Genomic DNA, 27,248 nt, shown 5'->3' with positions numbered 1-27,248 from the left:
TTAGACAATGACACTAATACAAAAGATTATCCTGACAAGATTCTCTTCAAGAATGCCTTAATCTATCATTATTTTTTGTCTTGACTAATCCTTTTACAGGAAGAAAGACTGGCATTTATATAGAACTTGTCACAATCACCACATCTGGAGTACTGTGTACAGCATTGACCTCCTTCTTTAAGGAAGGATGTAAGTGCATTAGAAGCAGTTCAGAAGAGGTTTACTAGACTAATACTAGGAGTGAGGAAAGGTTGGATAGATTAGGCTTGTATCCATTGGAATTTAGAACAGTAAGAGGCAACTTGATTGAAACCTTTAAGGTCCTGAGGAGTTTTGGCAGAGTGGATGTGGAGAGGATGTTTCCTTTTGTGGGAGAATCTGGAACCAGGGGTCACGGTTTAAAAATAAGGGGTCAATCATTTAAGACAGAGATGAGGAGAATTTTTTTCTCTCAGAGGGTCATGAGTCTTTGGACCTCTTTTCCTCAAAAGGCAGTGAAAGCAGAGTATTTGGATATTTTTAAGGCACTGCCAGATAGATTCTTGATAAACAAGGGGGTGAAAGTTATCAGGGGTAAGTAGGTATGTGGAGCGGAGGTTACAATCAGATCAGCCATGATCTTATTGAATGGCGGAGCAGGTTCAAGGGCTCAAAGCCTACTCCTTCTCTTGATTCAAATGTTTGTATGTCTCATACAGTTTACAGCCAATAAAGTACTTTTTGAAGTGTAGTCACTGCTATAATTTAGGAAGAAAGGCAGCTAATTTCCACTCAGCAATCTTCCACAAACAGCAATATGATAATGACCAGATTTTCATTTTTACCATTGTTAGAATTAAACAGTGAATAATCTTCCAACACTCCACATTTTCCCCTGAATTGTGATTTTTAATCATTTGCTTCCTTAATGATAATTAGATTCAGACTACACATGACAATGCCATATATAATTTGGTTCAGTGGTAACACTCACCTCTGGGTCAGAAAATTGTGGCCCCAGGACTTGATCATATAATAGGCTGACACTTCACTGCATTAGTGAGGGAGCACTGCGTTGTTGGAGGTGACATCTTTCAGATAAGATGTTAAACCATGCTGAGATGGATGTAAAAGATCCCATGACACTATATGAGAAACAGCAAGGAGTTCTCCTAGGGCAGAATTTTACCCATGTCGGGTGGGCTCAGCAGGGGCGTTCGGGAAGCCAACCACCGCCCGGGATCGGGGCCGGAAGGCAATTTCACGCTGGGCGGGCCAATTAAAGCCCACCCAGCGTGAAATGCAAGCGGCAGCGCTCAGCATTGTGTGTGCGGGCAGGGAGAGGAGGGTGAGCGGGGTGAGTGCGAACTTTGCGCATGCGAGCGAGTGCACACTTCATAATCTCCCTGAGGCACAGAGCTGTCTCAGGAAGATGAAGTGTTATAAAAACAAATGAAAAAGAAAAGAAAAATGAAACATGCTCCCTCATTTGACTCTGTCACATGAGCAGGGACATGTCATTAATTAAGTTTTTAAATTTTTATTGTATTTTTATTTGCTTCAGGAAACCTCATTCCACCTGTGGATGAAGTGTCCTAAAAAGTGCAAAGGCCGCTTGGCCTTTTCACCCGCCTGCCAACCCTAAGGTTGGACGGGCAGCAAAAAATTCAAGTTAATTGATCATTTAATGGCATTAATAGGCCTTTTAATTGTCGGTAGGCACACTGCCGACTCCAGCACGCGCCCGCCGAACGAAATTCCGCACAACTGCAACGGTGATATCGGGATGCTCACCCAACGTCAACACTCATCATTTTATGCTTGAGCGGGTCAGGCGCGTGCCCACCAGCCAAGCTAAAAATTTTACCTCTCGTGCTTTGGCTGATATTCATCCCGCAATCAACATCACCAAAGCAAATTAATTGATTATTCATCTCACCTGCTATTTGTGGGATCTTGCTTTACGCAAATTGGCAGCTGTATTAGTCTACATGACAACAGTGACTGAACTTCAAAAGTCATCCATTATCTGTGAAGTGCTTTGGCAAATTTGAGGACTTATAGGCATGAGAGAAAGTCAATGTATTTTTTTCTTTAAATGAATTAACGCTTGAACAATCGCAGATCTTTCAAAACAGGATGAAAATAAACATCAAATTCAATAATTTTAACTAAGAAGAGTTCAGACTTTTGATGCATCAGAAATGGGGACAGTACTTCAGAAAACATTTGTTGCTCTAGTCCTCTATGAAGACCTGCCCACCAGTACAATTGTATACACACCACCCTGGAAGTCAATGAACCTGTGGTCACAGTCATCTGTATTCTGCAAAGAGGGTCAACAAGCCTTCTCACTAATAATACTTTTGTCAGAAGGTCAAGGAGACAAGAAGTAACTAAGACAAAATGAATCCCTGCAATTAATTTGATCAGCCCTGCTTGCATGCATTCCAGTGATACTCTAATAGAGGAAGGTAAGCCCCCCATTTGTCTAGTAGTCTAGTGTTCCCTATAGATATTCAGTAGGCTAGATATTCAATTGTGCCAATAGAAGATTTTCAGTTGTTCCTGCAGTGGTTAATTGCCTCTGAAGAATCTTGTAGTCTATGGAGTAAATGTCCACTCACTAGATGACATATGAGTTCCAGGTGTATACATAAGAGTTCAAACAGCAACTCTCATTTATTCAATCTTTTCCACCAGCCACCAAAAAAGTAAATAAACTTACCTTAAATGGCCTCTTCTGGTCCCTGATCTTCCTCCCACTGTTCTTCGCCTGATGGCAAAGCCACAAAGGCCTCACATTCAGGACACAAGAGAATCCTGTAAACATGCAGTTGTTAGGATAATTCGTCCTTTTCCTCTTCAACCTCACTGGAGCCTTTGATACGGTCACCCACACTATCCTCTTCCGATGCCTGACCTCCTTTAGAATCATAGAATCTAATAGCACCAAAAGTCTATGGTGGCTCTTTGAAAGATCTGTCAATTTAGTCCCATGAGCAAGCATTCCCCAATACCCTATTAACTAATTAGTTCTCTCCAATTACATGTCCAATTGTTTTTTTAAAGTTCCCATGGAATCTAATTCACCACTCTTTTGCCAACTATTTTAAATTTATGATGACCTCTGCTTACCAACCCACTTGCCAGAGGAAATAGTTTCTCCTTAGCCTTCCCTGGTCTAAGGAGAACAATCCCAGCTTCTCCTATTTCTCCACATAACTGAAATCCCTCATCCCTGGTATCACCCTGGAAAATCTCCTCTGTACCTTCTCCAAGTCATGACATACTTTCTAAAGTGTGGTGCCCAACATTGTACACAATACTGCAACTGAGGCCTAACTAGTGATTTGTAAAGGTTCAACATGACTTCCTAGTTTTTGTATTCAATGCCCCTATTTACAAAGCCAAGTATCCCATATGCTTTCTTAACTGCCTTATCAACTTGCCCTGCTACCTTCAAGGATTTGTGATTGTACACCCTAAAGTCCTTCTGCAAGCCCCCTCATTTAGATTACATTGCCTGCCAATGAAGTTTCTGCCAAAGTGTATCACTTTACACTTATCTGCATTAAATTGCATCCATGTGCCAACGCAGTTTACCAGACTGTGCATGTCCTTCTGAAGTCTGCTAGTATCCTCTTGCACTATAGTGCCAAGTATTGTATTATCCACAAACTTCAAAACTGTACACCACATGCCCAACTCCAGGTAATTTATATTTAACAAGAAAAGGAATAGTCCTAATATCAATCCTGGGGGACCCTACCATATACATCACTCAGAAAAGCACCTGTTAACCATTCCTTCTTGCCTCATGTCCCTTGGCCAATGACATACCCAAATAACCACCAGCCCTTTAATACCATGTTCTTCTACTTTCTCAATAAGTCTGTTGTGTGGTACTTTATCAAATGCAATTTGAAAGTCCTTATGTACAACATCTACTACAATACCTTCATCAACCCTCTCGGTCACATCATCATTGTCCATCTCAGTGGCACTGCCTTCACTTGGTACCACTCTTACCTATCCAGTTGTAGCCACTTGTCCAACAATGGTTTTTCTTCCTACTGCATTGTCACCTCCAGAATCCTTGGTTTAATTTAATAAGCATATGAAGACATTCTGTAAAACTCTTGAGATAGATTTCAAGAGTCATTAGCTAGGCCTGGAGGAAATATTTTACAGGGTTTTTTTGAATGAAGATGCCAAGTGCCTTTTGCCATGTTCTCAGTTATAAATGCATCACATCAAGAGAAGCAGTTCAGGAGTTAACTTACAACAACAAAGAAATTAAAAATCTGGGCCAATGGCCTTACCAAATGATATGATTCCAATAACCTACGGTCTTCATATTGGAAGGCAAAATAACCCAAGCCCTGTTTTGCCAAGCTTACCCATTTTGGCTTCTGGAATAGTGGTGGATTCAGATTTATTAATGTCCATCACCTGAAATTCAGTGATTGTGGTGAGGATGCCAGTGAAGATATCACTTTAAGAATGGCTCTTTCTGTCATAGTCTAAACCAGAACCCAGGAAGGTGCCTTCAGGTTCACAGTAGTGACCGTTTGCAAATCTAATCAGCACAGTACGCACAATGAGGAGCTTCCACAGGCATATCTCAGAGCTCTGTGTGTGACCACTCAGCGGTTACTTAACTGCTGGGTTTCAAATTACTTAATTCTTGGTTTCAGGACTCTTTTTCACATTTATTCATGGGATGAGGGAGTAGCTGGCAAGGCCCATTCTTAATTGGCCTTGAGAAGTGGATTTGAATAAGTCAAAGTCTATATTTCCTCCCAAAAGCAAATGAGTTACTAAGATTCTCCTCAGCATAGCAATAGGTCGAAGCGAAGCAATAATGGCCAGAACATATTGTAGTTATTACCAAATTCAAGGGAGAAGATGAGATTCTATTAGTGAGAAATTATTTAGTCACCACCAATTTGACATTGATGCACTTGAGATGCACGGTTTTAATGGGCTACGGTTCAATCACACTATCAACTCTATATCATCATGTAAAACTGGGAACTGATAATAGTAAGGCAATTTTGTTTCTGACCAAGTACAAAGTGAAAATCCAAGGTTTTTGAAATGCATTTCCACCTGACACACCCATCAGTCTAAAATGGACAGTCTTTGCCACATGTAATGGTAGGAAGTGAACTGAGATTTTATCCGCTTCAGGCAGCCCAATACATTAAAGTTACTACATTCAACATTAGGGAATATTAGGGAAATAATAGAAGTTTATATAAGAAATATAGACTACAAGTACTGTACTTTCATTAAATGTCAAAAATTATAATTTGCAGTAAACTTAACATTCAACTGGTGTCACAAAACAAAACAATCATTCACTAGTGTTATGTTTCAGGTGAGGAGGGGGACAAGCAAGGTAATTTTTTTTTCTTTCAACTCAAAGTCACTATTTAACACCAACAATTTCAGGAATTTTTACTACAATAAAAGCCAAATACTGAGGATGCAAGAAAACAAAAACAGAAAATGCTGGAAAAGCTCAGCAGGTCTGGCAGCATCTGTGGAAAGAGAAACACAGTTGGTGTTTTGAGTCCGTATGACTCTTCAGAGCCGAAGAGAGGTAGAAATGTGATGGATTTTATACTGCTAACAGGGGGTGGAGCAGGTAGAGCAAAATAGACCTTGTCTGGACCTGGAAAAATTTATCGATTTTGCTTCCAATTTCTACCCTTCTCTCACCTTCACATGGTCCATCTCCACTTTGCAGAACACCTTCCCTCAGTCTACAGGCATGACCCAGACCTTCCTGTCGCTCGCCACTTCAACCCACCATTTTAATTTCATGTCCACATGTCTGTCCTTGGCCTGCTGCAATGTTCCAGTGAAGCCCAACATAAACTGGAGGAAAGCACCTCACCTTCTGATTAGGCACTCTACAGCCTTCAGGACTTAACACTGAGTTCAATAACTTCAGACCATGAACTCTCTCCCCCCTTTTGACCCTTTTTTCAATGCAATTTCCACCCCTGTCCCACCACCAACCCCTCTTCCCCCTCGACAAGTCCATCTTTCACTTGTTCTTCTGTTTTGCTTTCACAGAGTGCAGACCCTTTTTCTGCTATTAACACATTCTGCTGTCTTACCCTTATGCCACCATCAACACCTTTAGTCTTTAACGCTACCATTAACACTGCTTTTGTCTTGTGTCCATGACATCTTTGTCAAATTTTTCCTGAGCTCATACCTTCCCCGACCTTCTATTTTGCTTAACCTGCTCCACCCCCTCTTAAACAGTATAAAATCCATCACGTTTCTACCTCTTCAGTTCTGAGGAAGAGTCATACGGATTCGAAATGTTAACTCTGTGTCTCTCTCTACAGGTGCTGCCAGACCTGCTGAGTTTTTCCAGCATATTCTGTTTTTAATAAGGAATTTTTACATTGCTTTCTACAGTTTTGGAATAGGTGTTCCTCAATGATGATTAGATCAAATTATGAATATATCTGATCTGTTACAATGGATTCTTTTTTAACATGACCTGATCTGTGTTATCAGTGATTACTTTTATGAATCTCAAGTTTCTCTTTGAAGAAAGTAATTTGTATAAATAATCAATTGGGTATAAATTAATTCTGTTTTGAGAAATGGATCTACTTTGACCCACCAGCTTTACAAAACAATTTACACCCATTCAAGAACCTAATTCCCCATTTATTCTCCTCCCCCTGTTATTTATCTTGCTACCCTTCAATTAAGCTTCTGCTCCAAAACACCACACTGTACTTTAATTTTTTTTTTTATTCATTCATGGGATATGGGCATCACTGCCTGGACCAGCATTTATTGCCCTTCCTAGGCCATTTAAGAGTCAACCACATTGCTTGTGGGTGTGGAGTCACATGTAGGCCAGACCAGGTAAGGATGGCAGATTTTCTTCCCTAGATGCATTTTTTTAATGACAATCAACAATGGTTTCATGGTCATCATTAGACTTTTAATTCCAGACTTTTATTAAATTCAAATTCCACCATCTGCCATGGTGGGATTTGAACCCAGGACCCCAGAGCGTAACCCTGGGTCTCTAGATTACCAGGGACAATACCACTACACCACCACCTGTAATTTAGTGGGATGGAAGAAATGCCAGGCCTTTGATAATGGGTAAATATACGCATGCAAGTGAAGAAACCCAATAATGCAGCCTACCTTTCTTTTTCATTCTGCACAAGCATCTAACCCTCACTTCTTGTTCCTTATGGATAGTGCAACCAAAACTACAAACTTGGTATTTGGAGAAATGTGGATGCTAGCCTATATCCTTATACTCTGCAATGCAACACAATGGAGTCACAACAGGCAGACATATTAAATCAGTTCTATAGTTGCCATATAAAACTTTCTTCCCCAGCAATTCCTCTTGATTCACTATCCTTCTCCAGAAGGCATTAGCTCTTTCCTGAGGATAGGGCTAGTACAACAGAGCCTCACCCAAATGGTCATTCTTCATATGTGAACCTAGGCAGTAAGTGCAGTCAGGCCATCAATCCATGTTATCAAAGCTTGAGTTCAACGCTCTTCTCATGAGATCTGCATATACTCGAACTTCCAATGGGATTTGCTAGTTAACAACCAAGACTACAACCCCACACAGTTTTCCTTTCCTTAACGCAGGGAAGCTAATTGGGACAGTTTATCCTTATCGTGAATCTGAAGTTTACATCATGCCAATCACTGGACTCAGCAATAAAGTCACAGGATGAAAAAATTGGCAGAGATACCATAAATCATGGTGTATAAGTTGACCCGGTGTACAAGACAACCCCATTTTTCCAACCCCAAAAATCATATTTTTGCATATACTCAGCATATAGTCAAGACCCCCCCTTTTTCAGCAACAACATGCTATGTTCGCATTAGTAGTCAGCCTCAACTTTTTACCCACAAATCTATGTTTTACTTAGCAGCATTTTTTAACTGGGTGCAAAAGCTCAAGCAGGCGATATGGGCTGTGTTGCAAAGATGCGCAGGAGTTTAAGACATTCTGCATTGAATGCCAATGACATTTCAAAATGGCAGCCACCCACATCCATGACAGCAGGCACTTTTATACTCAGTGTATAAGTCAACCCCAGTTTTTTGGAGGGATTTTTCGAGGCTTCAAGGGTCAACTTATATGATGACATCTATGGTAACATTTCTACACACTTGCGAGGAGTTGTTATAGAATAACACAGTAGGGAGTAACTACAAGGTTCGGATGACATTGTCAGCCACAAGAGTGAACCTTTTAGTATGAATGTCAGTGTCATAAACACTGAGATTAGATTACAGATTTAAAATCCCTGCTTTTTTAAATTATTATTTAGAAAATTATATATACTGGGATTCTTGTCAAAGCAAGTCTTTTTTGGTCTCAGCATTTTAAACACAGATCTGTGTTTAATATCTGCGGTCAAGGTCATATTGTAAATATGTTTTTGTGAGGTGCTAGTGTCATGGAGGATCCAAGTACCATGATAGTAAACAAAAATGAATCAAAGTGAAACAAGCATGATTTTATTTGATTCATTTTATTCAGATCAGTTCTGCTAAGTCTGTTGCAAGTTTCCATGTTAAACTGACAACGTAGATTACTGCAGAACCTTCACAGAAGAGCATTGACAATATTATTACTGGAAACTGGCAACAAAGTAACCTGCAATTGATCACAGGAAGATTGTATGTCCACAATATTTTATAAGCAATAAACACACAAACACAGAAGAAAAAAACACAGGTTTACACTCAGCCCATCACTAACTAATGTGGTCATGTTTCCTAACAGTTGAAACACTTTTCAGTCTATTTCCAAGTACAGCCTTCCTACACACTTCAGCATGACTCCATCTCCTTATGTCCTTCCAGCACTTCCTCCTTTAGAAACTTCTCCCAAAAATATACTTTTCCGTGGCATTTTACCAATCACAAGTTAGTGTTACTGAAAGGTAATGCTTAAATTCTTAATTGGTTGAAATCAAACTGAGTGCAATGGAAAATTGTTGTGGTTGTCATCTCAGTCCCAGGACACCATTGCAGGAGTTCCTAGGCCCAACCATCTTCGGCTGCTTCATCAATGACCTTCCTTCCATCATTAGGTCAGAAGTGGGGATGTTCGCTGATGATTGCATAATGCTGAGCACCATTCACAACTCCTCAGATACTGAAGCAGCCCATGTCCAAATGTAACAAGGCCTAGGCAATATTCAGGCTTGGGCTGATAAGTGGCAAGTAACATTCTTGCCATACAAGTGCCAAGCAATAACAATCTCCAACAAGAGAGAATCCAACCATCTCCCCTTGGTACTCAACAGCATTACCATTGTTGAAATCCCACAATCAACATCTGGAAGATACCAATGACCAGAAACTTAACTGGACCAGCCATATAAATGATGTGACTGCAAGAGCAGGTCAGAGCCTGGGAATTGTGCAGTGAGTTCACCTCCTGACTCCCCAAAGCGTGCTCCCAATCTAAAAGACACAAGTCAAGAGTGTGATAAAAATACGCCCTACATGCCTGGATGACTGAAGCTCCAACAACATTCAAAAAAGCTCAACATCCAGGACAAAGCAACCTACTTGATCGGCATCCATCAACTACTTTAAACATTCACTCCCTCCACTACTGGCTCACAGTGGCAGCATATACAAGATGCACTGCAGTAACTTACCAACACTCTTTTGACGGTGCTTTCAAAATCCACACCCTATAAAGCCAAGGGCAATATTTGCATGGGAACACCACCACCTGCAAGTTCCTTTCAAAGCCACACACCAACCTGACATGGAACTATATCACCATTCCTTCACTGACACTGGGTCAAAACCCTGGATCTCTCTCAAACAGCAAGGTGGTGCATCTACACCACAAGGGCTGCAGAGTTAAAGGTGGTGGCTCTTCTCAAGGGCAATTAGGGATAGACAATAATGCTGTCCTTGCCAGCAACACTTGCATCCCACAAAATAATAAAAATATAAATAAATAAAATGGTTTGAATTCACTTGTTACGCATGCTGTCTCTCAAACCCACAGCCTAAACTCCAACAGAGCACATGCAGCGCCAAGGCCTGAATTTTCCCATGCTAAATAATTCTTTTGAACAACTGGTCATTTTCTTAGTAAGTACTTTGTTCACATCAGCAATATACTTGGAGTGTAAGTACCAAAGGTGTGACCAAAATGATCACTTTGGAATATTTGTACCTCAGTTCATGTTCAACAAGAATCTTTAGTTAATATTAAACACAGTTTACTGGGACAAATAGTTAACATGCAAAGGACAAGATTTTAACACATTTACTGATGAACTTATGTAATAATGTGAGATTAATATTGAAATATTTAATGTCAATCATTAAGGAAATGTGCTATTCCTGATCAGAATGATGCAAACACCAATGTTCAGATGAATACATTTACATAATGGAAGAGAATAGAAACTGGGCTGGCTATGCATTTATCTAAATTTTGAAAGGCCAGTTAATAATAAAAACAACAAAAAGCAGTGTATTAGCCACTGGCTGCACATTTTCATTTTGTCATCACTTTATAAATGCATAATATATTTAGACAACAGGCTGGCTTCATTCCGGGGTTATATCAAATCAAGGATAAATTCAGAATATTAAAAATATATAATTTGTACATGTTTTGTGTTGCAATGCTTTGTGCTGGCTTGTGTCCATTTCTATCAACCATTTCCAAACATGTAAATTTTAAACTGAGGTGATTTGGTGTCTCCAGGGAAATTCCATGTATACACAAAATAAATACACTATCTGTCATCTACCCGGGGCTTGAAACCATAAAATAAAGTATTGCATTGTTACTATAAATATATTAAGAAGCAAAATACACAGGCAATGAGCAAATTGTAACCAATGCCCACAGAAAATTGGGATGGAACTTTGGGATGAAACTTCTCCAGATACATGTAAAAAAAATTCCATGGAACTCACTTAACTCTTTTGAATTATAAAAAGCTAACTACTGAATTTTTCAGTGTATGCTGCATGCATTTAACTAGAAGATTTTTCAATCCCTTCACACACAGGAAAAATGGTCATTAGCTCCATCCTTGAAAATAAACTCAGTGAAACAGCTTCCAGCAATTTAGCTGCTTGACTTGTCTGTGCAAATCAAAAATGAAAGTTAAAAAAAATCTGTCACAAGTCAAAAACATTTCTACTGTTGCAAACACTCCAGAGCCTACATTAATGCCAGCCTACCATTCTGACCTTTTGTCAATCAAGCTGGCATGCAACAACGAAACCTCAATTAATCATTACAAAGTACAGTTTAAGGAAATATTTGGCCCATCCAGCCCTTTTTTCCATAGGAACTACAGGGTTGATTTTAACTCTGGTGGGTATTGTATGTATATGCAGGGACCGGAAACAGCAACAAACTGTCATGAATTTGTGGATTAAAACCCAGGCCATTTCAATTCTTGGACCTCAGGAGCACATGAAGAGCTGGCAGCCTTTCCAACTGCCTCAGGTCTGGGCCACCTGTCCATGTAACCTGTACAAGTTTTAGCATCTTCCATGACCTCAACTTGAAGCAGGGATGCACCTCTTAAAGCGGGGTTGCACCCTGCTTGTGTTTTGCATTATCAACTCCGGAAGATTTGTTGGCTGCAGACATGAGCCTAAGGGCTGTCCATCATTTTCCTGATACATCCCTGGTGGTGTGAGTGAGGAAGTGAGGACTTCACCAACTACAACTTAGGGGTCACCATTAAACAGAAACTTAACTGAAACAGCCATTAAATATTGTGGCTATAGGTGCAGATCATAAGCTGGGAATCCTGTGACGAGTAACTCACCTCCAGACTCCCCAAAGCCTGTTCACCATCTACAAGGCACAAGTCAGGAGTTTGATGGAATACTTGCACAAATAACTGTGGCTCCAACAACACTGAAGAAGCTCAGCATAATCCAGGACAAAGCAGCCTGCTTGATCAGCACCCCATCCACCACCTTAAACGTTCATTCCCTCCACCACCTATGCAGTGACAACAGTGTGTACCATCTATAAAATGCATTGCAGCAACTCACTAAGGCTCCTTCGACAGCACCTTCCAAACTTGTGACTTCTATTACCGAAGGCAGCAGACACATGAGAACACCACCACCTGCAAGAGCCCCACCGAGCCACACACGATCCTGAGTTGAAAATATATCACCATTCCTTCACTGTCACTGAGTCCGAATCTTGGAACTCCTTCCCGACAAGTACTGTAGGTATAGCAACACCTCATGGACCGCAGTAGTTCAAGAAAGAATCTCACCACGACCTTCTTAAGGGCAATTAGGGATAGCAATAATTGCTGGCCTTGCCAGTGAAGCTCACATCCCATAAATGAGTGAAAGAAAGGGGAAGTACTGTTCCCCTGAGGTGGCTGAGGGTCAATGCCAGGATGTGGGTTCAAAGTAAAAAGAGGTTCAATGATCTGACAAGCAGCAAGAGTGTCTACATCTCTTCAACTCTCTACCTCTCAATACCTCTCACAACCCTTCCACCAACACCCACAGAACGGAGGTCATAACTATCACCTCCTTCAACATACAAATGCAAGGACACACAAAGACACACCTCCCTTTTTCATTCCAAACACGCTCACCTCTTACCTTTCTCGCCTCATGCCACACACTTCCATCATTCTCTTCTTACATTCTAATACGTTCACAGCCACCAGCTGCTCCCACCCTTCCTCACTCATTTCAAGTCACAAACACACATCCTTTTACAGTCAACATCTCCCCATCATTGTTCCATCTTGCTTATTCCATACACATAGTGTGTCCACTATGTGCATGAACCTCATACATGTCCATTCACCTTCTTAACATACATACACTCATTTGCAGGAGAAGACCCCAAACAATGGCAGGGAGTGGGGCAACATGGATAAAGGAGACCCCAACGTCATTGGCCTCACACAGGCAGAGCAGGAAGCACTAGAGATCATTGGCCCAGGCTGAATCATGAACATCAGAGAAGCTGATGGCATATCCAAGCAGGTTATTTGCTCCCTTCATTCAACTCAGCTCACATGCAACAAGCTAAGCAACTTCAGTGTGTATTCTCCAGACTGTTAATTGATCCTGTGCAGCTTCTCTCTGACATTTAACTCTACTCCCTTCTCTCTTTCTTCAAAAAACTCCCCAACAAAAGGCTCCTGCAGAAGACCAGACCTTGAAAGAGGGCAATCCCCTGAGAGACACTCCAGCCCATAGTGTGGGATCAATAACATCCAGGACAATGGGCAGGGGAGGTCTTGCTGGAGGCCAAAACCATCTCCTAGCTCTGCTGAGGATGACGAGGTTGGGACATCCAGGGCCCAGCCATGAGTGGAAAATTGCTGGTCACACCCAGAAAAATTCAGAAGGTATTTGAGGCTAGGCCAAGGTATCTCATCAACTGCAGCTGGGTGTGTGGAGGCGTCTGCCTCTGTGGTGCCTTCTCGCTTGGCATCACCACTCTTTAGTCTACCCTAGAGAGAGTGCGACAACCTCCAGGAATGCTGCCGTAGAACCAGCACTGTAGAAGTCCACACAGACATGGTTTTCAGTTTTGATGGGCGCTCAATCAGCTGCCATGCAGACCCTGGGCTTCAGAAAGCAGAGAATGATGGATCAATGGAGAGGGACTTTGGAGAGATTAATCACTTTCTTCACCTTCTCTCCTTCAGCTGATCTGTAAATGGTAAACCCCAGCCCAAAGGGATTATCAGTGATTTGATGGGAGTAGGATACCTTGACCTTACTCAGGATGTCAGCACATCTCCACAAAGGTCCCTGCCTCTGCCCTTCCCCCAGGAGTTCCCCTCCAAAGAACTTACTATCCTGACTTGGAAATATATTGCTGTTCCTTCACTGTCACTGGGTCAAGATCCTGGAACTCCCTCCCTAACAGCACTGTGGGTGTACCTACACCACATGGACTGCAGCGGTTCAAGAAGGCAGCCCACCACCTTCTCAAGCGCAATTAGGGATGGGCAAAAAATGCTGGTCTAGCCAGCAACATTCTCATCCCATGAATCTAAAGAAAACACACCAGCCATGAACACCTCAAGCACTCACATGAGGAGCAGCATCCTTCCACCAGCTCTACTGGTGCTAATAGGGAAGCACCTCATTGGGAATCTCCTCCATTCCTCAGTTAGGTCCTGGAAAGTTATTCTTGGCCTGTAGACCATGTGTGCTGGGTTTGGTCAGCAGCAGACAGACTATGCCCCCCCCCCACCCCACCCTCACACCTGCTCCAACAACACCATCGCACTCGCCTGTGGTATTCTGAGAGAACAACCAGCTGTACTCATCTTCCAAATCTTTCTCCATCCAAAATAGAGAATGAAGTGGAGCTCCACAGAGGCCAATGGCTGGAAACATTTCTGGCAAATGAGACAGCAAAAGATCCAATGATCCAGTGAGCTGTTTCTGAGAGCTGCCTTTTATGATGCTTCAGGATATCTCGGAGACCAAGAGATCCAGTTCTTGCTGGCCTGAGAGTGAGGAGGTTGAATTAAAATGCCATCTGAGGCTAAACTGGATGAGTTGAAAGGTACCTCTTGCAATATTCTAACACAACAGGTCAGAAAGCAGTCATGTGTCATATTGGCCAGCTCAGATTCTTGCCTGCTTGTGCATTCCCAGTGATTAGTTTGGTGAAATCAATTAGAACAATCATCCTATTTGCACAGATCTGTATCTTCCTTACCTCTTCATAGACCAAGTTGAGTTTGGTCTGGTAGTTGGCAGTTAACCCCAAACATTCTCTGTTGCTTTTGCACAATATTCTTCCATTCAATTAACTTGTCAGAAAAGTTATCTTGGACCAATGGGGTTAACTTCCTTTAATTCCAAACTGTCCTTTCCTGTGAGTTGGGTATGTACACTAAATGCTTATACATAGTACCCATATTCATCATTAAGGTAACTCTGACATCTCATTACACTGCAATTCCCAGTTGTCATAACAACCTTGAGTTCAATTGTTGTGACAGCTTCTACCATTCATTTACATGCACCTTACCAGATAATATCAGGAAAAGAATATTGTTCAGGATAGGTTTAATCTTTCTGCTATTAATTTTCTTTCCTGTCGGTCTATTTTTTTCCTACTCTATCCACTTTACTTGTTTAAATCATCCCCACTGCCCTGATAACCCTCATTGCAAGGATATTGGCACCAAAGCCTGTCCATCATCTACAAGGCACAAGTCAGGAATACTCCCCACTTGCCTGGATGAGTGCAGCTCCCACAACACTCAAGAAGCTTGACACTGTCCAGGACAAAGCAGCCCACTTGATTGGCACCACATCCACAAACATTCACTACCTCCACCACTGATGCACGGTAGCAGCAGTGTGTACCACCTACAAGATGCACTGTGGGATTCACCAAGCTCCTCAGATAGCACCTTCCAACCCCACAATCATTACCATCTGGAAGAGCAAGGGCAGGAGATAGATGGGAGCACCACAACCTGGAAGTACCCCTCCAAGCCACACACCATCTTGACTTGGAAATATATCACTGTTCCTTCACTGTTGCTGGGTAAAAATCTTGGAACTCTCTCCCTAACAGCACTGTGGGTGTTCCTACAATACATGGACTGTAGTGGTTCAAGAAGGCAGCTCACCATCACCTTCTCAAGGGCAATTAGGGATGGGCAATAAATGCTGGCCCAGCCAGCGACACCCACATCCCATGAATGAGTAAAGAACAAAACTCTTATTCAGGTGAAGATCATAGATGTCTAAACAAGTGCTCCTAACACAGAGCTTTTTCCAATGTCCTAAAACCTCCCTTCTCAAGTCTGTATTGACATATCTAACCAACTGATCCAGCAAACGGAGCCAGAAATAATCTCGAGATTACTACCCCTGAAGGTTTACACTTTAAGTGAAACCCAATTCCTCAAATTTCTTCTTTCAGACTGCTGTCTCATCTTTCCCAGGGCACTGCATCCTATGAACCTCCAGCTGCTATGAGAGTAAAAACCCAGCCAAATGCAGTTCATCCAAGTGTGAGAACAATGTCAACAATAGTCTCCAGTCACTACAGTAGACATGGTCAGTTACTTGAAAGTTTCAAGTTCCAAAATGGAGTTTAATCCAAACCTACTGTAGGAGACCGGATGGTATGGAATTATGTATAAGTTTGTAAAGTGTAGGGATGTATAATATTCTATGAAATAACCTATTCTGGAGTTTACTAAGAGATCAGTCTCCAACTGCAATGTACAACAAGATGATTCAGACCTACTTACAGTCCATCTGTTAATAAAGTGATTACTCATCAATATGAAATTCTTGACAGTAATATGTGAAGTATTAATAGCCTCAAGACAAGTAATTGGTTACACAAGTTATCAATTTGAATCATGAAAGTACATCTGTTGGCATGTTTAATTGTTATATTAGAATTACATATTATTACCTGGAAACTCGGTAGGTTACCTCCTGTTTCCTGCCCCATCTTCAGCAGAAAACCATCAGGTCTCCCAGGGAAACAGCATAAGAGGCAATTATTAGACTTTTACTCTACTCCTCCGGAGAGTTTTAAGTTTCTGTTAATGTTACTCTGGAACCAGTTGCTGAGAAGTGTATAAAATCAATTGACTCACACTTTAGGATTTCCCACCCTTACTATTGGGAAGTGTCAACTCTCTGGCATGCTCTCACACTGACAACCATAGCAAGGCCTGAACTCATCTCATGGGGAATAACTCAAACCAGTTTCTGTTTAATCATTTCAACAGCGCAGGATAAAGTGCCGGCAGACTATCCTAGCATGGGAAGCTTTCTAAAATATAAAGTTACAATAATAGCAATAGGCAAGGACAAAGCAAAGTACCCTAATCAGTGAGTAAAGACCACGCCAAAAAGAAACATGCATAATTCTATTTTATATATCCACAAACAATTTATTTGTTGAAATCGCATCAAATTATATCTGTTTACACTTTTAAAACAATTTAAATATTAACACTTGGCTGGACCTTTAATTACAGGAAAGGAAAACAATATTCAAGTCAAACTTCTCAATTATAGGCACATTTAGGTAGCTTTTTTGGAATTAAAAGCTTTGCGATAAAAGTTTAAGAATAGTCCCAGCATTGTCAAACCATACATGATACTGTAAATACAAAATCCATGAAAGAGGTATCCCCATGTTGCAAGAATCAAGTCCACAAGGAATTGAAGGATTTGTAACTGGGTCATTCTTTTCTTCCATGCAGGTCGCTGGACCGGGTTCAGTGCGCTCTGCCCATAGTAGAAATACAGGAGGACATGAATAAATGAATTAAATGCAAGGAAAGGAGCGATGGCTGGCCAAGGGTAGTAATGATAGGTCAGGTCACTCAGGATCAGCATGCTACAATGGTGATAGATGTGTAGGAAGGATATCTGACGCTTTCGGTGCCTTAAGATCATGAAGACGGTATCAAGCAGTTCCACGTTTTTTATCACCCAATACATGAAGTAGGCTTGGTACAGTTCTGAAAAGAACTCCTTTTGAAAAATGGAAGTTGCGATGCTAAGGCCACGCAGAAAGAGAAGAGTGGTGTACAGGCTCATGATGCTACAGGCCATGTTATAGACTAATAGGATCTGCAGAATTTAACAAACACAGACATTTACATGGACTTGTAAGCAGCAACTATTCAAATCACATTCTGTTCAACTTAACAAATGACAGTGCCTAAGAAAATTGAATTAATTTGACTTCTAGCAACATAATTATGAAAATACATTTTAGGTTGAAGTGAAACTAGATGACTTTTGGATTTAAACCTATAAATTATTTAACCAGAGGCTTTTATGTTATATTATTTTCCTAATAATGATTGTAACTGTCTTTCACAGCACAACTCACTCACTTTCTGCTGCAGTGTAGCTGTAATCTTTAACTTGACATGACTGCGTGTTACCAAGGGCTGTAACTGCAAGTTCAGTGTATACAGGTGTGGATTATTTTGTGACTGAGTTACATCTTGTAGCTCACAGTTAATACACAGCATTATTGGAACAAGATCCTGACTGCAATACCATCTCCACAGCCATGCTATTCAATCACAAAAACTAGCTGTGCTTCAAACAAATGATCACACTTTTATTACTCTCAGCCCATAAATTATTTTTTTAAAACTTCTGCATCGTTAAACGACATGGCATGAAAATTAAACACACAAATGGGGGAGTTCATTGTTTTATCAAAAATAAACAATGAAACTGGAAAAGCTGGGGTTGTTCACTTTACAGCAGAGAAGGTTAAGGGGAGATTTAATAAAAGAGTTCAAAATTATGAGGGGTGTTGATAAAGTAGGTAGGGATAAACTGTTTCCACTGGCAGGAGAGTCAGTAACCTGAGGACACAAGTTTAAGATAATTGGTAAACAAGTTGGGGGAGATAAGGGGAATTTTCTTTTTGTACAAGTTATGATCTATAATGTACTGCCCAAAAGGGGGGGGGTGGGGGGTGGAAGCAGAATCAACAGTAACTTTCAAAAGAGATATTGCTTAAAAAAGAAAAAATTGTGGGACTGTGGGGTAGGGGCAGGGAAAGGCAACTAATGGATAGCTCTTTGAAAGAGCTGACCCAAACATGACAGGCTGAATCACCTGCTTCTGTGCTGCATGATTCCATGAATTAGGATGAAGAGATATATAATGCATGCACACGTTGACTGAATTATTTACACTTGGCGACTCCTTTTTGATAAGCTGCCACTACCAGTCATGTACCCTATATGCGTTTAATTAATTAATGTTTTAGATAAATTCAGAAATGAAAAATTTCAAACATTTCTTCCACTGTAATAACTTAAAACAGGATGGCAGGAACCCGATAGTGCAGCGCATTTGTACACAAAAAGGTCAGAGTTTAAGGAGATACATTCACACAGCAATCCCACACATGGCAAATTCCAGTCCCAGTTCAGCGATCTGGGAGAAATAAGCAGAACTCTCACATTTTCTGCAAGAAACAGAGAGAAATGGTGGCTGAGTTAATTCAGTCTTGTTCATCCAGTAATATTAGGTTACTGTGTGGCATAACCAGTAGTTGGGGAATGATTGTGCATTGGAAAAGAGCAAAAAAAAAGGGAATAAAAAACAAGTTAGTGTAGAATGAATTTATGAGAATTATCCATCTTAACTCTCGCAAATCCTGAGATGTATTGTATCTTTTTTAAATTTGACATTACTTTCCCCCCTCCCAATTTAGGTGTACTGCACTCCCTAAAAACACACCAATTTCTCACAGTCCATCTGGAACTTCTCTTCAGAGAAGTAAGGAACAGCATACAAGCTTTAGCCTGCAACAAACTGCCTGTTCCCACTCTACCCGGTAATAATCAGGATTATGGTCTTGGAAGAACACTATGTCAGGGAAGGGTTGCAGAGGGGGTGGGGGGGTGGTGATCGGTGACAGATGGCAATGATGAGAAATGTACATTTCCCCAAAGCTGCACAAGTCTTTAAGTGTGTCTGGAGTAAAAGATACTTTTATCTGCCCAGGCACGGAATGTAATCAGCAGCTCTCACCTCCATGTGACAGCAGCACTAAGTACAAGATGCTAAGCTTGCCTTGAAGTCACATCACATGTGCTGACTGTTCATGGGCATGTGAATTGAGGGACAAGTATTACAGTGACATGGTGACTACACTGCAATACAATATGCAACGTTCAGCTGGTAAAACCCAGCTGACAAATAAACTCGATTTTAAAAAAGCAATAATGTGCTCAGTTAAAATCTTACTGATTGCTGTCCTGCTTTTGAGGTCAAGCTGCAAAGTACTAAGATTAACTACACCAGACATTGGTGTAGAAGGTGCTTATAATGAATACTTAGTTAGGTTGACATTCTACCCCTCAATAAAAATGTGTATCTCTGGTCTCTAATTTTCATGAATATCTAGCACATGATGGCATTCAATTAATTTTGGGTATCCCATCTTTTCCCTATCTAACCAGAATCACAGCATAGAGAAGGCTGAGTTTTTAATCTTTCCCTTACCAGGAGACAAGGTCACAGTGACCTCCACATAACAACAATAATGCAACCTACTGTAATACCATATCCATTACAGAGAAAGAGAACATCAGGGTAATAAATTAGGCCTCTCCTGGGACTGCAGCAGCTGTCAGGAAGCAACATCCAGAAAGCAGCAGATATACAGCAGCAACGGACATTTTAAAACATCAAAGCTTGTAGCTATGATGCGGGCACAGAAAGGATTTACACAGCCTCATCCTCCTGTGTACCTGAGCTAACTTTGCATGTAAAATTAATAAACTTTCAGGATGCCCAAAGTTGTAATCACCAAGTGCACACATCCCCTCCTGATCTGTGAAACCAACCTCCACTGCATTGAATGGCACACTTATTGCCTGTGAACCCTGCCCAATTCAATAAAATCTACCTCTGAAATGCATTGTAAGAGATTAGAATTAAGATTAGATTCAGAAGTATATAATCCCATGTTGCCTTTGACCAGATTGCCTACAAGTGGCTAAAAACCAAGAGATGCCAAAAGCAAGGTAATTACATCTGTAACTCATATCCTTGCCATTTCTGATAACAAGGGCAAAAAAAAATGACCCTGTATGTTCCCTGTAGTGAAAGGCTTAGTAGTGCTGCATCAAAGTGAGATGATTGGCCCAGTGAGGAGGTCAGTGTTAATGGAGAACAATGGAAATTGGATATCTCAAACATGATAGCACAAAAATCTTCAAACATCACTGGTGCAGATTTATTGCACAATTACGAATCAACTTTTCAGGGATATCATTCTCAGAGGCTATGGGATGATAAAGTACTTTATAGATTATAGAAATACATTTAACTAGCTATGTTTTGTTAGGAATCAAAGCACCACAGCTGAGAAACTGTGTGCAAACCCTTAACACATTCATTTGACATTTGTTTGTGCACTATTTAACAGAGGCATTAACCTATTCTTATTTGAAATAAGCTGTTAAATTGGATAAAGCAATGCTACATTAACTGTTCATACGCTAATATCATGCACAATAATTTCTCAACTCATAGAATCCAAAATGTAATATTTGCCTTTTGAAATTAGAGTTCATAAAATTTGTGGGGAATAAATATTCAAATTGACACCATTACAGCTAATAGCGTTTAATTAAAAGGTGCAATTAATGTTGGAAATTGATATATTGAATTATTAATGGTTTCATATTAATTATTAATCCTTACATGGCTGATATATTGGCTATGGTTCTCATTGAGAAACTCCAGTCTCCTAGTTTCCTGGGTGCTTCCTCTGTTATCCATGACACTGGACTTCCCTGCAGTTTGGCACATAAAGGTACATGCTCCTGAAGTCCCTGGCTTTATTAAGCAAGACCCACTTGTGGCTTGGAATGAAGTGGGGTCAAAGAGTTAGGGATAATTGGGTCAGGGCATGCAGACATAATTTAGCTGCCATTTTAAAGTCATATATTCTGCCTTTACTTGTATACTTCCAATATAAATTCCTATGTCCAAATTTATAGTGGAAACTGCCCATGTAAACTTATCACACCGTAATTAAACCCTTTTGCCAGTGGTAGCACTGTCTCTCTCTGCTGGGAGGAGAGTGTAATTACACCCTGACAGGTTTCACAGAGGCACTTTTTGTTCTGAATGTGGAATTTATAAGGGAACAATGTTCATAAGATGGAGCATGTAGTTTTAATGGTATCAATACATTATAGAAATGTAATTTGTGAAGTTACTGTAGAACACCTTGGCACAATTTGGATTGTCAATATGGCTGTGCACATATTGGGGACCGTGCTGTTTGAGGAGTGAGATATTTAACAATAGTTTTTGGGATTTTCCAGGATCAAGGTGTTGCTGCTTTATTGCCCTGTGCTGGGACTGGAAGTGGGTTAATAATTTCTAGTTTAATCTTTACTTCATTAGGAGGTGTCCTATGTATGTATGGGAGGAGTCTCAATTGTGTTTGTAGCAGAACAGACCCCCGAGATGACCTGATGCCTCCTGAGTTCCAAATGCAGATCGTATATTACATTCTTTGGTACTAAAATGAGATTCATGGCTGCTAGGATACACAGCTACACAATGCAGCTGAAGAGGCTGTCCCATATTTTCTACAATAAGAGCCTTTCCATTCTGATAATAAACCTCAGTATATATGCAGTCTATATATACATATATATGATGGAATCAGAAAATGTCACTACCTCTTTAATACTAACAGCCAAACTGTTGTGCCTCATTAAGTCTAAAACACAACAAAATCTGATTGAAAGAAAACAATATTCACTTAAATGTCATCCCCAGCTAATAGTAATTCAAACTATGAACTCGGAATAAATATTTTCAATTAAAAAAGGAACAGTAAGTCCTGCTACTGCAAGCATAAAATCATTGTAAACTATACAAATCGTAATACTCAGCACACTAAACATTGCTAACCTATCACAAGAGTATACTGAAAAATAGTAGCATAATTTAGAAATGTTAAACACTTCTGCGTCAAATGTGCTTTCAATCAGCATTTTTCTTAAATTGTTTTTGTCAAGAAATACTGCAGATTGGCCAGGTAGCCTGCATAAGCAAAAGCAAAATGCAAATTCATTACTTTTACATCCTGTTTATAGAAATATTGATCCAAAGAGGCTGTTTTTGGGGGGAGAAAATGTTAGACACTGGTTGGGAACCAGCTATGTGGATTTAACAGGGTTCAGCTGCTCAGTTAAATGTGTTCAAGGAACTATTAGAAATAACCGGTATGAATAGCAGAAATTCTAAGTGCACAAATTGGTTCAGAATTATCCATCAGAATTTTAAGATGGTGAATGTCAGAGATAAAATTTTCAGAGATAAAATTTTCATACAGTATTGGATTTTATGAAGGGAAGATAGTTGAATCTCACAAACACTGGTTTGTGGAGGTAATTAGCCACAGCCCACAAAAGATCATAGGCAGCTCTCTCCATTACAGGGAGATCATTGGTTTTCAGTAACTTGAGGGTCACCACTCTGCATGTGTGGAGTAAGATGAGGGGGCAAGACTCCATGAACTACCATAGCTGGTACAGGGATTGAACCCACACTGTTGGTGTCATTCTGCATCACAGTCCAGCCATCCAGCCAACTTCACCTTAGATTCAGATCTATCCCTCTATGAAATAAACACCTTATGACTGGTAACTATTTATACTGATCTAAACAGCACAGCAGCTTTGCAAATCTGGATGTGAAATGCTGCCCCAAATGACAATCGTACTCAGGCTTCCACGAATGGCAAATAGTGTAGATCGTGAAGAACTTTTCCATATCGGACTTCCACTGTGACCATCCTCTTAGCAGGAGAGCAATGCTCAGTTCAAGGAAATACAAATTATGTCAGATGCAGTAACATTTTTAATGCAAGAAAATAATGGAAACATGAAGTTTATTCAGCTTTTGTGAATAATATGTTTTCTTTTAATCAAAGAAAGTGCTCTTAGTAATATGTTACTAACGACATCTCATGTTTATGCGACACCTTTAATGTTGTAAAAGTTTCCAAGGTCCTAATGAGACAAAAATTGAATCCAAGTCAAAGGAAACATTTGGACAAGTGTCCAAAGCTTGGTCAGAGGTAGGTTTTAAGGAGTACCTTAAAGGAGAAGAGACAGAGGTCAAAGTAGGGAATACAAGTACTTGGGGCCCAGGCGGCTGACAATGGCAGGACAATGGAATTGGGGGATGCTCAAGAGGCCAGAGTTGGGGGAACACAGATGTCTTGAACGGTTGTTGGGCTGGAGGACATTACAGCCACAAAGAGAGCCAGTTACATGATGCCAGACACCTTCTGCTCACATGTCAATACTTTTAATAATATCTGACTTGCATGATACCACTATGAATTAATCAAAATATGAATTGTGCTCTGAAATTAAATGATACACTCTTTGTTTAATTCGATGTTTTACAACTGACATGTCACTTTAAGACTTTGGAAAGTGTCACATGTGCCCAATCAGCAGAAAGCAAACTGGGATCTTTAATCTCAGTAGAAGTCAATATACAACAAAAGAAAAATCAACCAACCAAATCATCAACCACTCTGTAACTTAGGGCAGCATTTTCCCCCCCATCAGAGGGGATTGTGCAGGAGTGGGCGCGTTCCCGATCGCCCCCACCCCCCCCCCCCCAATTCAGTCGGGGGGGCGTGGCATCATTTTACGTGGGCAGGCCAATTAAAGGCCTACCCAGCGTGACGTCTGCTCAGAAGTGCTGTGCACTCCCTGTGTGGGCGAGGGAGGGAATTCCCTGAATCAGGAGTGTGCCTCAGGGAGATCGGCTCAAGATTCAAACTTTCACGAAAGGCAGAAAAAAATTCCCTGACATGTCCCCTCACGTGACACTGTCACATGAGCTCAGACATGTCAATTACTTTTATTTAGACGTTTCATACAAATTTTAATGCCCTCATGAAACCTCATCCCGCTTGTGGATGAAGTTTCATGTTTTTTCTGAAGGCCGCCTGGGCTCTTCGCCTGCCTACCGACCTTAAGGTTGGACGGGCAGGTCCATTAATCGGTTTAATTACTTTTTTAATGACCTTCATAGGCCTTTGACAGTTCACAAGGCGCACAGCCAAAAACTGAAAATCTAAATGACACGGGGTGATGGCGAGACCCACGCCCAACAGCACCCCGCGTCATTTTACGCATCAGCGAGCGGACCCTGCCCCCCACTCGCCAATCGGAAGATGCAGCATGTAAGTTTAACAACTACTATATGCAACAAAAACCTCACTAAATTTTCATATCCCATCACTCAAAACTTTCACCCACAAATGCTTCCCTTCTCTATTCCAGAGCTTGTACTGAAACTTGCTTCTCTGATATATTCCTGGTCTTGATGCACCATTGTAACACCAATGTCCCTCAATCTTCTGCTCTCCTTTGTACATGCACTAACATCCTCTGCATCAAACTGGCTTCATTACTTGGCAAGCCCGTTGGAATTTCACACAGCCCCGTGTTCTCTGCTCCTGGTAGCTGTATTCTGACCCATATAAAATGGTCAGAGCACCAGACTCCATGCTTCCAACTCCAAACTCCATCCTACTCAACATGCTCTAAATTCTCAATCCAATCACCCAGAAAACTCAAATGCCATTACCTCAGCTTCTCCCCTCCTCTATCCCCAGCAGACTGAAGGCTCATCTCTCCCCTCCCCTCTGGTCATCACTCCTTGGGCTCAACATCCTGCCTGTTGCATCCACACACACACACACCCCACCCACCCACCCATTCCAAGCACTTGGAAGAGTAAGAAAAAAGTAAGGAAAAAAGCCAGTCATCACAATGAGAGAAGTGTGGGAGAACTATAGAACAAAAAAGATGCTAGAGAAAACAGGAGAGCCAAAAAGAATAAGAGACAGCTGAAAGAAAAGAGACTTTCTATTTTATCTTTCCCGAGCAATGACCACAGATGATCAATATGTTAGAAAAAATAATTAGCTAACAACAAATTTACAGCAGTAATTCAATATGGAGGTTTAACTGGCATTCACAGAGTGCTTAGCTTTGTTCTCTGTCTTTATGGCATTGCCAAAAATGCTCCATTGAACAACTGCCTTACCACTCAGTGCCAGCCAAACAGGAACTGTAGTTAATAATCATCCTCAACCCAGCTCCTCAAACAAACAGCCACTATATGGCTCAGTACTGCAGCTCTACCATCCTCAACAGGCCATGAGTTTGTGTCTGCACTTTTATCTGACACTGTGTTCCAATCCTGGCTGATGACTTGCCATTAGGGAAGGGAGAGAAAAGCTGAAAAGAGAGTCAGCAAAGGATTTTATATGCAGTCAGGTATTGAGCGACAGTGACAAAGTCTACAAACAGGTTGCCTGCCTACCCTCTCCAGCATCTTGCAAAGATAGCAATGGGAGTGGGAAAGAAAAAAATCTCTTTGTTGGTGTAGGTATGCTACTGCATCCCTTGAAGTCTTATCCTTCCATTGTATGCTTGATGGTAGGTTGGCACCATATTACAGTATTTGAATTTCAAATTATTCAAAACACAATCTGAAAACACTGAGCCTTTTGTGTTTTATTCTCAATCTTCGCTTTTTTTTTTTGCACATGTAATATTCAACATTCTAATTTTCTGAAACAACATTTATTACAGTGAAATAAACAAATGCTCACAATGCAAGCACAGCTCAAATTCTGTATAAAATGGGTGATATTATTCTAAACAGTCCATTAGGAATAAATCAAATGTGGCTATTGTTTAGAAAGAAAAGGGAAGAAACACATTGCAACAACATTACTAAAGTCTAAAATTAAACTATTTTTTAAGTGTATGGGAAGCAAGGGAACCATTAACAATATAACTATGTAACAGTGCGTCCAATACTAACTCAGATAATGTATCATATTCTGGTACACTACTGAAATCAATAGCCCCAGGAAAAAAGGGATTTCAGACCCAGGCTAAATTTATCAAACAGATTTAGACAAGATGGCCGATGTCAAATGTTTATACCTCTCTCTCTGACTGTGTAACACTTTCTCTGTAGTTTACGATTGTCTCCCAGCTATTCATAAACATGTAACTTCAGTGCCTAGGAAATGACACCAGATTTACTGCTTTATTACTTTAAAACCATATAAATATGAAAGCAAAAGAGAGAAATGGGGCGAGAGAGAGAGAGGCAGGAAAGGGCATCAGTGTGTCAAGTATACTGTCAGCAAAAGCAGGAAGCAGTCAACAGTTTAGTATATGCTGCTTCCAAATAAATTCAACTTAATTCAGGCTTTACATTTTACTTTATCATTTTTTAAAATTCTTTCATGGGATGTGGGTGTCACTGACAGCTTTTGTTGCCCATCCCCAACTGCCTTTGAACTGAGTGGTTTGTTAAGCCACTTCAGAGGGCAGTTCAGAGTCACCCATATTACTGTGGACTCTCATGTAGGCCAGACTGGGTAAGGATGGCCGACTTCCTTCCCTAAAGGGCATTAGTGAAGCAGATGGGTTTTTACAACAATCGATGATAGTTTCATGTAATTCCAGATTTATTAATTGAATTTAAATTCCACCAGCTGCCACTGATGGGATTTGAACCCACGTCCCCAGAGCATTGTCTGGGCCTCCGGATTACTAGTGCAGTGACACTATCACTATGCCACTATCTCCCCTAATATCATCCAAATTAACGATTGGGTTTTTGAGATGAAC

The 27,248-nt window shown here is 40.7% G+C and overlaps 1 protein-coding gene across 6 annotated transcripts in view; it reads right to left on the bottom strand.

Annotated features, from left to right (window-relative positions):
• LOC121270758 (elongation of very long chain fatty acids protein 5-like) overlaps positions 1–27,248 on the bottom strand; it is a 63,647-nt gene that overhangs the window by 2,778 nt on the left and 33,621 nt on the right. For 4 of the 6 annotated variants that reach the window (XR_005941602.1, XM_041176160.1, XM_041176159.1 and 1 more), the window contains one exon: positions 16,926–17,634. The exons of the other annotated variants lie outside the window; for them this stretch is intronic. Coding sequence is in view for 3 of the 4 variants with exons in the window: in XM_041176160.1 (XP_041032094.1) it covers positions 17,080–17,634 (555 nt within the window). In the remaining variant the exon portion in view is untranslated. Of the gene's footprint in view, positions 1–16,925; positions 17,635–27,248 lie in introns of those variants that run through there. 6 annotated transcript variants of the gene reach the window in all.

Source organism: Carcharodon carcharias, chromosome 28, assembly GCF_017639515.1.
Source record: "Carcharodon carcharias isolate sCarCar2 chromosome 28, sCarCar2.pri, whole genome shotgun sequence".
Classification (NCBI taxonomy): Eukaryota; Metazoa; Chordata; class Chondrichthyes; order Lamniformes; family Lamnidae; genus Carcharodon; species Carcharodon carcharias.
Note: the sequence above shows the minus strand (reverse complement) of the source record. Positions and strands in the feature narration are given on the sequence as shown.